This window comes from Leopardus geoffroyi, chromosome A2 (assembly GCF_018350155.1).
Source record: "Leopardus geoffroyi isolate Oge1 chromosome A2, O.geoffroyi_Oge1_pat1.0, whole genome shotgun sequence".
Taxonomy (NCBI): domain Eukaryota; kingdom Metazoa; phylum Chordata; class Mammalia; order Carnivora; family Felidae; genus Leopardus; species Leopardus geoffroyi.
Genome location: NC_059331.1, coordinates 47,153,425 through 47,165,925, shown reverse-complemented (window position 1 = coordinate 47,165,925; position 12,501 = coordinate 47,153,425). Strand labels below are relative to the sequence as shown.

Genomic DNA, 12,501 nt, shown 5'->3' with positions numbered 1-12,501 from the left:
GCCTTAAGATAACAGAGACTTGGTTCCAGAACGTAGAAAGACTCAGATAAATGGCAACGAGAACTGAGAACAGGTCAGTGGCTGGGACAAAGGAGGCTAATGCAGAGAGGAGAGCAGAGACAGGACAAAAATTATTACGTGTGGCTCTTGCCCACATGGGAAGGACAGGTAAATGGAACGTGTGACAGACAAAAACAGAGTGGTATTAGTCAGGGCTCAGCTGTGAAAAACAAAAAACACACAAAATAAAGTTTTTATCATCTGGCTTTATGGTTTCCTTTTAAAGGGTTTTCCCCCTGGTTTGTCCTGCATGTAATGTGTACCTGTGAGTATATAAAGAAGAAACAAAAAGACAATTCAAAAAAAAAAAGAATCTTTTAATAAAAATTATTCATAAAAATCCTAATAAATTTCTGAGAACAAGATATTTCTTAGTACATTTATAAAAGAACATTTGGTCCTTTTACAAAAAGCTCCCTCTTAATTTAAATACATTTCTTATTTACAGATTAAACATAAAATATCATCTATAGTTGCAAAGCATATTGCACATTACAGAGAGAGAAGCATGTGTATGTTTTAATTGGTTTTCCCAGAGTTTCCAACTCCAGATTTTTTTGTAAAAACAGATTTACCTTTCTTGTGCATAATAAATAAAAATGCAGCTTGTGTTTTGCTATTTAAAACCAAAACAAAATACCTTTTAAAAAATAGTATTTCTCTGCCTCTCAGAAAGAAAGAAAGGGGGTAAGGAATCAGGAAGGTCCACAGGTACATTTTCCCGGAGTCACGTCCAAACTCAAGCAGGAACAGAACCCTGAGCCCTGCAAAACCTGGGGACACACCACCCAGCCAGCCCACCCTCTCTCTTTCACAAGGGTCCCTGCCCTGCAGGGAACAGGCACTAGAGAAGGAGCTGGATGTCTGGGAACGGAAAAGGAAAGACCAAGGTTTTCTTCAGAAGTCCCTGCTCAGGCACTCTGGTTAGAGCAATCATGCACCCTACCTTTCCAGCATTCAGTTTGAAAGTGTCAAAAGAGAAAGACCCCCGGAGCCCTCCAGAAAGAAGAAAAGGATGTCTGATGCTAATTCCACAAGATCCAAAGCAAAGGATGACTGTCTGCAATCATTCAGTAAACTGAGCTAAGAAAATAGCTAAGAGGCTTTCTTTGGTCGGGGAGGGGACAGAAGGTGGGGGAAACAGGTTCAGACCCTCAGATTGTATACAGACCCTCCTCTAAAATTCACCTGCACAGACACCACCTTGGTGCATGAACAGCAATGACTTCAGTGACGTGTGTGTGCCCCCGCCCCGATCCGGGACGGCCTGAGAACCTGGGATTCAATCGCACAGACCAAGTTCTGGTGGAACTAACGGCAGGACGGATGTGCAAATGGAAGCTGGTTCTTCACAAAAGCCAGCGCAACTGTAAGCCAGACTTCCTTCGTCACCTACTCCTCAGGAAATGAGAGTTCCCTGTCACACTGAGCCTGCCCTGTACCGATTTAGAACTTTGTGGGAGGCGATTCAGACTCCACCCAGCCTAACTACCAGGCAGCTTTCTACAGCAGTTCTGTTAAGACCATCTTCCTCACGTCGACCAGAGCAGACTCTAGACCCTGGCTACACAGGGGAACTTGAGGTTGATGCAGGCCCACAGCTGTTCCAAAGGATGGCATCCATTCAGAATCAGGGCAGTCCTGGGGCAAAGCACTCCCCCCTCCGCCTTTCCCTACCCCAGATCCTGCGACACAGAATAAAAGACACAGCAAAAGCCCTGCAAGATGTAACACAGCTGTGGACATTCTGATCTCCAACCAGAACACGAGCAAGTTTTGAAGTTGGCTCAAAAGAACCTTCGTTTCGTGGCTGGCACTAGGCACTCATCTGCATGTAGCCCCACAGAGCACGGACTAGGCAGCATCACTCTGGACCGGGCAGTCTGCGAGCTCAACCACCAGGATGAGTCCACAGTATGTCGCTCACCCTCAGGCTCGCCAACTGGTACAAGGCAGTGCCCAAAAGGCAAGAGGGTCCTGACTCCGTGCAAGACACCTCCCGGGCCACCTCCAGCCCCTGGGGTACATCAGCGGCACTCAGGCACACATCCCCACTCCTGAGCACGAGGGGGCTGCAACACCAGAGCAGGTGACAGGTTAAGGGCCTGGAGGAGAGGGTGATGTCAGAATGCCACACATCAATGTTGTCACAGAAGCTGGAGAGGGAACCCAGCAAGGCCACGAGAGAGGGCAGATGCATGGAGGACCCACTTTCCTCCCTGATGTGCCCCATCCTCCCAAATGGGCCATTTATAGTCCCACGTCAATGTGCCTGGAGAAGAGCTACAGGGACGCTCGGGCCTGTGTGCACATGTGTCTGTAAATGCGGCATTCTGATTTGACTGAGTCAAAGAAAACAATTAAAATATATTCTCAAAGAAAATTTTCTATTCAGTAGATAAGACAAGGTCGATAAAGAGAATGCCTCTGAAAAGAAGAAAAAAGGTAAGACAGAAGCATTTGATTATGTTTACTTTAAAACAATTTGCATAGTAAATATTTAAAAGGTAGAGGTGACACATTTATTACTGAAAATCCTTTTTTTAAAAATCTCCAAGAACTGAATTCTGTCTTAAAAAAAAAAAAAAAAAAAAAAACACAGTAACACTTAAATTTTCAAGAAGGAATAAAATCTTTCCCTTTGATTGATATGCAATGGCTTAGACCACACTTCTAGTTTTAAAAAGATGAACGGGAAATCATGGAAGTGTGCAAGCAGGGACAGGTGCACAACATGACAGGTGAGGGTGGAGGTGTTCAAGAGACTTCCCAGCCTTTCTACTGGGGTTCATTTCAACCTCAGATGTTACACGAAGCCAGGCTGAGGGTTCAAATCCACCTCTGCTTCGTATGAGTATTCAGTGTAAGTTCAAAGACAGATACCTCTGTCCTGGCTAAGAAAACAACAACAAAGAAGGCGTTTGAGCACAACTTCCTCCTAATGTAGGTTTGCTTAAAAATATCAGGCTGAAAGTCAAGGACCGGCCAAGAATTTTCCAGTCTTCGTAATACTCATCCCATCCCCCTTTCACTGTGGTCCCACCATGTGGCAATACAAAACAAGCCTGTTACAAGCGTGCCAGCAGCTGTGACGACCAGCAGCCCCCACCAAAATCGAATAAGGCACTAATCTAACGCCTGTGTTACACAGAGAAACGGCTCAAGGGGGCCAGAGAGTCATCTGATCATTTCTTCCTCCCTGACTTAGCTAATTGGCACTAGACACAGAAAACAAAAAACAAAACACAATTCTAACCCAAACACGGTCAGAACTGAGAATCCTTGGTTAGTATATACAACACAGAGGGAAGCTCAGACATTCTTAGGTATTTCTCTCCCCCTAAAAGGCACCTGGTTATGGAACTACAGGAGCTCCTCAGGTAAGTTCAAAATAAATGTAATACACTGTCCAAAAGATCTAGCCTTGTGACAACTTAAGAGACTGCCTTTCGAAATTCAGGTCAAAGTTACTCATAAGCAATTAACTCGTAACACTGTGAAGATTACTGGGGATGCAAATGAATAACTCGGGGGTTTTCCCCCATGTGATCCCAAATCAGAGGTGGAGGGAGAGCCCAATTATCTAGTGAGAGAGAGAAAGGATAACAAAATGCAATAAATAGGGATGAACCTCAGGCCCTTTGCACGGAAATTTCGTTCACAGTCCTCTAACAGAGAGGTAGCAATACTGCAGTCACAAGTGCCGGAGACGGGAACACACTCATTGGATTCCAAAGTGTGAGGCTAGGAAGATCCATCCAAAGATGCCCCATCCACACTGTGCTTAGGAAATCAGCATGTCATAGGAAGCCAACTTCTGTGTACCTTCTTACTTCCAATTATATCCTTAAGAAAAACAGGGCGTTTTATTGAACAGAAGAGAAACACTAGCGTATGCACGATTCTGCTAGACGTGTGTGCGGAGCCAGCCGGAAATGCCAACACCGTCGTGGACGGTCAGACTGCCACCCACTTCCACTTCAGAACGTATCTCGGCATGGCCTGGGTTCAGCCGTTTACGTCCAGTTTCCGATGCGGCCACACGGAGGAGAGCACCTCAAATCAGGCCAACCATCTGGTCAATCTGTCTCATGTAGATGCTCTTTAAGGGCAGGGAGTATCTCCTCTCGTCAGGAACACGATTGCACTAGGAAGAAAACAGAAGAGGAAAACTGTCAACTTGGAATTAAAAATCCAGGCATTAATTGCCCAGGAAACGCAGGTGGATGACCTAAACCAGGGTTTGTCAATCTGCACACCGTTGTCATGGGGCCATCTTGTGCGCCGCGGGATGGTTAGCAGCATCCCTGCTGTCTCCCGCTAGACGCCCCCGAGCCCCTGCTCCCCTAGTGTGAAAACCAAGATTGTCTCCAGACTCTGTTCCATTGAACAGAGGAGAAAACCTCCTCTGTGAGGAGAAAACCACGCCAGGTGAGGAACACTGATATAATTTAATGTCTTCCCAAGTGAAGAAATGGAGACTCAGGGCAGCTAAAGGACATGTGCCCAAGGGCAGAGTGACTGGGACGAAAAGTTCATCCCCTTGGGGCCTTCATTTAATCCACCCAGAATTTCAGAAAACACCTCGGCTATTTGAAAACACAGCTGGCCCTTGAACATTGCAGGGCTTGGGGCACGGCCCCCCAGAGCGGTCAAAAACCCACGTGTAACTTCTGCTTCCCTACCAACCGACAGCCCACGGTTGACTGGAAGCCTTACTGGTAACAACAGTCAATGAACACAAATTTTGCATGTTGTGTGTATTACATACTCCATTCTTACATTAAAATAAGCTACAGGATAGAAAATGTTACTAGGAAAACCATAAGGAAGAGAAAATACACTTGCAGGACTGCACCATATTTATCAAAAAACACCTGCATGCAGTTCAGACCTGCGTTGTTCAAGAGTCAGCTGTGGGTGGTTTTTCTGAGTTTATGGTTCTCGGATCCACAGCTAAAACCTAAATGCTTGAGAGAGCTTTTTACCCCCTCAAATGAGGTGCGAGTCTGTAAACCAAACACATTTGTCTGCAAACATCCGTTCATTACACACTTGTCCCCAAAGACACACACTCCCACTCACTGCTCTGAACTTGACTCCCCCATGCCCTACTCCCCATCCTCGTGAGATCAAGGCCAGCAGGCCCTTCAGTGGGTCCCAAAGCTCCCCAGCCAGGCATCTGTAGGTGCTATTCCTGCTGCCTGAACACCCCTTCCTGGGAAGCTTCTCCTCACCCTTCTAGGAACTTCTGAAAAGCAGCCTCCATGATGAAGCCTATTTTTATCTTCCCTGGGAGATTAGCTCCTCTGTTTCACCAGCACTTCACGCACGCGGTGCCTTAGTGACAAACACCCGGGGCGGGGAGCCCACTGGGGCCCCTGTGATGCGCCAACAGATGAGTATCCTTCCAGTCCATCTCCTGCCTCCACCTCGCAACCTGAATCTCTCTGTGCCTCCCTTTCTCCACTTGTCGAGTGGGGATACCAAGCACCTAACCTCACAAGGCTGCTGTGAGAAATTCACCCACACGACCACCTGGAAAAGAGGCCTGGGCAACGGTACGCATTACATGCAAAAGGTGACTTATTAATATCTCTGTCCTCCTAACTCTCCTGCTCCCCTTTCCTTCTCAATTAGGCCCGTATTCACCTAATCTACACTCCACGGCCTTACGGAGATTTGGGGGACTCACTTCTGTGCTGGGCTGTCCACACAGTTCACAGACTGATGGTAAAGACCTTCAGCAGGACCATTAAGGAGCCTGGGATGAAGGCGTGTCCCTCTCCAAGGCAGTGTGGGGCTGGGTGGTAGGAATCTTGACAATAGAGGCTTTTTCTGGGAAGACAGGTGGCATCCACTGCACCGTGGGGTAACGTGGTTTGGTATTTCGACTGATGCCTCTTTCCGCATCCTCGCTTACAAACCATCCTATATGCTTCAAACCAACACAACTAACCTAGGACTCCTACCAGAAACTCCAGGACTCGTGTCCAAATCTTTCCCAGTACTTACCAGGATGATGGAGGGAGGCATGCTTAGTGAAACCCTGCTTTAAACGAAATTGGGTTCTTCTGCACCTCAAAGAGCATTTCATTAAAAATCAGGATGACTGATGACTGCGTTTTTTCCCTCCCCTGCTGCTCAGTGATTTGGCTGGATCTCTTCCTTTTGTCCTTCCAAATCACTCTCCTTCCCCATCCTGCTCTGGTGCCAGAGGCCAAGCTGGCAGATTGGTCGAAAGGTCGCAGTGGCCTCTGCCTTCTGGTGCGCGCAGCCAACGAGGGGCTCCAGCAGATTAGAAGGAAGCACAATGGTTAGTGTTTACTCCGCTGGCTGCCTTCCTGCAAGGTCACTGAGGCCAGCTCGGAATATGGCTTCTGCCAGGAGACTGCCCCCTCCAGCACTCCTCTCCCCACCCCAGTTCCTGGAGCCACGAGCCCCTGCAGCTAGGACAATGAGGCACTGCTCCCATGGTTCCCTGCGCCCTGACGCTATCTACACTATCTACGTTAAGGGTCTTTCATGAAACTCTTCTCAGACAACCCAGTCTCAGTGTGCCACCAATCTTCTGTCAGGGACTCTAAATGACCAATTTGTATTATTTTCTCCTCTTCTGCACAGAAACCACCGCTGGAGAAAGCCACTTACATTGGAGCTGGAATTGATGACTTTTAACTCAGGAGATTTAGGCCTGTGCACAGACTTTCCCTCTTGGTCCTGCCCTCCGTCTTCAGAAAAGAATTCCTTCCAGGGTGATTCCCGAAGATGTTTGTCCACAGATACAATGTGTCCCTCAGTTGTAAACATGTATTTGGTTCCAGATTTGTGGACTGGATTCTCCTCATCAAATAGCTGGTGGGAAAGGAAAAAAAAGAAAAGAAAAGAAAAGAAATGTAACTGTAGCACTTTGGGAACTAACTCCAGAGACAGTGTCCCAGACTACTCAGGGAGCAGAATTTGCTGGGTCCTCAGGCTTTTCAGCAACAAATGGGTGAAAAGGTGGTTCCCAATTCTGGCTGCAAACAGAATCACCAGTTTTGTTTAAACCCAAATGCCTGAATGTCTCCCATCCCATTCCACCCTGCTCAGACCTAAAGACTGAGAAATCTGAGGGCTGAGACCCAAACTTGCATAGTCTGTAAAAGCTCTCAGGATGATCTCCCCTCCAAGGCTCCCCTGAGAGTTCTGACACTGGAATTCTAGAACCACCACCCACCTCACACACACCTAGGCCCTAACTGGAAAATGCTGGAAGGGAGGATGCACACGCCTTCACCCTATCCCAGGGTCTGGCACAGAGCCTGACCCTGTACCACCATCCCATTGCTTCCTGTCCGAACACGGGCCAGACCCTGAGGACAGAGGCACACAGGGCAGTGCCCTCCTTCAACAGAAGGCGTGCAGCAGGAGTGTCCAGAAAGAATACCTAACCGAAGAGGGGACAGGTCAGTGGGTGGAGAAGGCAGGTGTCCACTAAATGCTAAATGAGCCAACGCTCAGAACAGGAATCTCGGTGACGTAAGAAACCTTACAGTCACCTGAAGTATTCTACAGATAAGGAAAGACTCAGCATGGCTGGTCTGTTTCCACAGCTAAGGAAGAATGCGGTAGGCCTAGGTTTTCTGGCCCCAGACCCTGAGCTCTTTCCTCTAGAATGGCCTGTGGGATCTCCCTCACTCACTCTGGTGCACACCCCATGCACCAATGGCTGCTGGACAGGGATGCGTGCAGGGCTCCCATCAGCCTGCAGCGGCCGGCCTGGCTCCAAGTCCAAGGCGTGCTCTGACAGGGAGACCTAGGCCCCCACGGGGGTCTGACAGCAGGACAGCCATCATGCCATGGGCCATGTGGCTTGCTGGTGGACACGCCCCCTCTGCAGTCTTCTGTGAAGTCACACCAGATTAGACTGGAAGTTCCAAACCCTGGCTTTGTGCAGAATCACAAGGCACTTGTCAAAATTACAGATTCTTGAGCCCACTTCTGAATCTAAAATGTAAAGATTCTGATTCAACAGGGCTGTAATTTTAACAAGGGCCCCAAGGTGATTCTGATCCAGCTGGCCCCAAGGCCTGGGAACCAGCAGCCTTAATAACACAGCCTATCACCACTGCTCGATTACCTTTGAATCTCAGCCCCCTCACTGTTTCCCCAACGGGGACCCTGACACTCTGTGCCCTGAGGAAGCAGCCTTTGGTATGCAGCCACAGTGAGTAGAGTGGCAGACAAGGCAGGACAGTAGGTAGGTACCCACACACACCACCACCATGCGTGTGAGCAGGAGGAGAGCAGGGAAGGGGGAAGAGCACTGAAGAAGGAGTCAGGACCGGGCCTGAAGCCTCTGCTCCGCCATGCAGTCACCCCGAAAATCCAGGCAAGTCACACCCGCCTCTCCACGAAGACAGCAGCTCCCGTGAGGGGAAGAATGAACGCTGACAAGATGACCCCTTCAAGGTTTCTTCCAGGGCCTGTGATTCTGTCGCTCTCCGCACGCACGAGAGTATGTGTGTGTGGACAGAGAGCCAGCCGGGCTGGGGGTCTCAGCCAAACTCACACACATCGAGAGACGTAAGAGCTACAGACACTGCTCTCGTCCTCGTGGGAACCTGTCCCAAGCACCACAGCGTTAGAAACCAGGGTGGAGGACGGCAATATGCTCTTGTGTGCACAGTACTGTGTCCCCAGGCCAGCACATGTGCAGCCCGGAGCAGTGCCCAGGGAGTATGTGCTTGGACAGAACTCTGAATGAATGCTTGCTCCAAGCAGTGATCAACATTTCCTGGCTTGGGGCACCTGGGGTTAAGCCCCAGACTCTTGATTTCGGGCTCTGCACTGGCAGCACGGGGCTTGTTTGGGATTCTCTCTCTCTCCTGCTCTCTCTGCCCCTCCCCTGCTCTCTCTCTCTTTCAAAATAAATAAATAAACATTAAAAAAAAAAAACAAAAACATTTCTTGGTTATAACCCTGTAACACACATACCAAGTACAAGTATTTACAGGTCTCGCTGAGAAAGAAGCTCTCCATCCGGTCCTCTTTGGATTTATCTATGACGTGATGCAACGTAGCATACCCGCACCTACAAAACAATTTTCCAGTTAGTCCTGCCTCTGCTCCTTCCTACTTGCTTATTGATTTGAAAAGCAAAAATAGTAATCTGGAGTAATCAACCAAATTATCAAATGCCATACGAAAAGCAAATTAGGTTAGGTTGAAGAGGTATCCTTTTTTTAGCCCAGAAATTATTTGCAAATTCCTTAAAATGTGGCTTGGCTGCTAAATCATCAGGTTAGGTGTAGGGGGAAGAGAGAGTGGGGGTGGTGGATGGGACATGCCAAGTGCTTAATGTGACACCAAGAAAATGACAGGCAGCAAATTTAGGACTGAATGAAATTTTTTTTGTCCCAGTACCTGTAGAACTGACTTATCATTGGACAGTCTAAAATACTATTTTGTAAGAAAATACTTATACTGCTAGGTGAAAAGGCAGGTCACAAAACTGAAATATAGAGATTTTTTTATATACACACACATAAACACATTATGCATATAAATATATAAAAAAGTATATACACTTAAATGTGGACTGTGGTTATCTGCACGTGGAGAATACAGTGATAATATTCTACCTCCATGTTTTCTGTACTCCCTATACATGTATTTGTATAACTAGGGAAAATAAATTACTAAAAAGAACATACATAGTCTGCTGGAAACTTACGGGGGGAAAAAAGGTAATAAAAAGTAATTCCCATTATAATGGACCAGTCCTGCCACACAAACAGTAGGCAATTTCCCTACAGAATTAACAGTACTGACCTGTTTTATAAATTAAAGTGCAAAGTGGAATATTTCCCCAAAACGACTGAAAATAAATCAAAAGGGCCAGAAAAAAGGAAGGAACTTAGAAAACTAACTTGACTTTTGTGTACTTTTCCAGACTCTGCAGGATATCCATTCCTACATGGAGGTAGAAGGGATTCTTGGTTGCCTAGAGAGAACACGAGAGAATGTGATCCAGCAAGGGCCTGGAAAACATGCCATCAACAAACATCACAGCGACTGCAGGAATCTCCCGAGCAGGTGAGTCACTGGCCGAAAGCAGGTGCAGCGCCCAGCTCACTTTATCTGGAAGGGTCGCAAATGTAACAGGACTAAGGTGTTCCATTGCTCACATCAAAGTGCATCTACAATGTGTTTCACCTTAACCAGGGCTAAGACAATCTGTCTGAGGGCAGACCAATACCCTGCTTGGGCACCCCTGATCCCGTCGTGATCAGAAATAATGCCTCACGGACAGTACCACATGGGAGAACCAATCTAAATCTATCTTGCCTCGGAACTCTCTAGCAACTTAAGATGCAGGCCCAGGGAAGCAGGATCTTGCCCCCAATCCACTTAGGGCCTTCCCGGGAAAAGCTAACAGGAACAAGAAGGCTTTCACACAGGAGGCCCCCACACTTTGCTCTCCTCCAGCTGCCCTGAGAACCTAGTCCCTGGGGCTCCTTACTCTGCTGTCACATGCTTGCAGATGGTTTCTTTAGGAAAACAATTCTCTGAGAAGATGAGACCTGTACCCCACAGACGGTTTAAAAGTTAGGGATCGCCTTTAAGTCGTGCCCAGTGCCAACCTGCAGCAGCAAATGCAAACCGCTAGGAAGGTAGCAGGCTGCGTGTAAGGGGAGGACAGGAAGATGGCTCAGAAGGCAGGGACACGAAGCCGGACATTTCTGTGGATTCTGAGAGAACAGGCAACGCGAGGAAGAAGCTGAAAACAGGAAAGACGCAAGGACAGAAATCAAGAGGTGTAAACCCAGAGGCAACAGGCCTAAGCTTAGGGGGAGGACTCAGGCAGCTTAGGAGGAGGACTCTAGCGGTTCGAGGCATGACTTCCTCACAGCAGTGCAGCCTGACCGCCCACCCAGCTCAGAGAAGCCAGCTCAGAGGCTATCTCTTCCTTGTCTGAGAGGTCATCTAAAACTCACGAGGGCTCTCTTTACACTCAAAGACTATGACCAGGTTCATAGCATTTCTCCCCTTTTTCATCTAGAAGCAAAGGGCAAGGCTTTAGAGTTATTATTATTATTATTTTAATAAATCTAAACCAGAGTCTTAATCCTACTCTCAGAAGTCATGAAACTAAGTATCTTCTTGTGAGGGCTTGCCCACCGTGGGCGTCTGTTACAGGTCTACTGAAGTGCACTGAAGGCCATCTCTGTAGAAAGCTGCAGGACCTGTGAACACGTGCAGATGCTCCATGTGCACAGACAGACAAATACCTGCCTCAGCCTGCAGGGCAGACCTCACAGTTAAAGTGACATTCCCTCTGGCACTGAATTGCATGGAAAAATGAATGCTACACTTTTTTTTAAGCGTTAAACAAAAATACGCATTCAGATGAATCCCAGAGGATTCCCTTTACCAAGAAAAAGAATTCCTTTTGTCTGAATAATTATTACACAGACCAGGGTTCCACCGTGCATGAGTACAGAAGTGTAGCCCAAAAAAGAGTTATCTGGCCAAACAGATCCGGTAAACACCGAGTACTAAATCCTCTCTAATGTTTGAGGGCGTGAGAGAAAAGTCCTATAGTACGGGCATGCTCAGCTTTGCAGAATGTTAGACTCAACGACGCGTGTGGCCGCAGATGCCTTCTCTGTCCTGTGGGACCATGACCACGTGGAACACTGACAAGCCCACGGTCAGGCAGTAGCTGTATCAGAGTCACTATGAAGAGCACAATTCTCCACCAATAAGTAAATGTGTGCTAAAACCCAACTGCTACGAGTCCTGCTAGCATTTAAACACAAACTACTGGTCAACAAAGCCTAGTACCTGGTACAGTAGATACGTAGATTCCACTAACTCCGGTCTCAGCGGGTAGAAGAGCACGTCAGGGGCCTGTAGCTGCCAGTTATACCTCTCAGGGAGGGCCCCGTAGCGTTTCCATATGGCGTAGTAAAAGGCATGGAGGCAGATGGCATCTTCCACGTCTCCTATCAGAACCTGAGGAGCAGACACAGGTCACTAGGCTAAGACACTTTTCTCAGCGTGGCAAGGCAGAACACAGAGGCCCTGGGCTCTCCCTCTGCCCACCAGTTCTCATCTGTCCTACAAACACAGGTGGAGACTAAACCAACCCGAAAGTAGCAGCCCAGAGAAAAGGATGCCCTCCCTATGTGACCATCAACACCAAACTGATGTGAACTGCACAGGACAGCAGGTTAACTGTACCAATGAACAAAGAATAAACAATTAAGAGACAGATGATCCAAAAATCACATACGGTTACTTTTTTACCATGGTTTGTGCTTGCTTCCTGTGGCTCTGTTCAACATTCTGGGGACTAATCTCACAAACAGAATAATCAAGACATAGTGTGCTAATAAGCTCCCAAATCCGGAGGAGCCAGAGAATGCTCTGGTATCATAAAAAGAACAGAAT

At 47.6% G+C, this 12,501-nt stretch overlaps 1 protein-coding gene across 1 annotated transcript in view; it reads right to left on the bottom strand.

The window, feature by feature from the left end:
- Nucleotides 1–356: 356 nt before the first annotated feature.
- Nucleotides 357–12,501, bottom strand: part of EDEM1 (ER degradation enhancing alpha-mannosidase like protein 1) — a 30,246-nt gene continuing 18,101 nt past the window's right edge. Inside the window, exons 8-12 of the mRNA XM_045493617.1 lie at nucleotides 11,893–12,063; nucleotides 9,975–10,048; nucleotides 9,040–9,136; nucleotides 6,712–6,915; nucleotides 357–4,207 (exon numbers count right to left, since the gene is read on the bottom strand). Of these exons, the coding sequence (XP_045349573.1) occupies nucleotides 4,118–4,207; nucleotides 6,712–6,915; nucleotides 9,040–9,136; nucleotides 9,975–10,048; nucleotides 11,893–12,063 (636 nt within the window). The 3' untranslated portion in view covers nucleotides 357–4,117. The remainder of the gene's footprint in view (nucleotides 4,208–6,711; nucleotides 6,916–9,039; nucleotides 9,137–9,974; nucleotides 10,049–11,892; nucleotides 12,064–12,501) is intronic.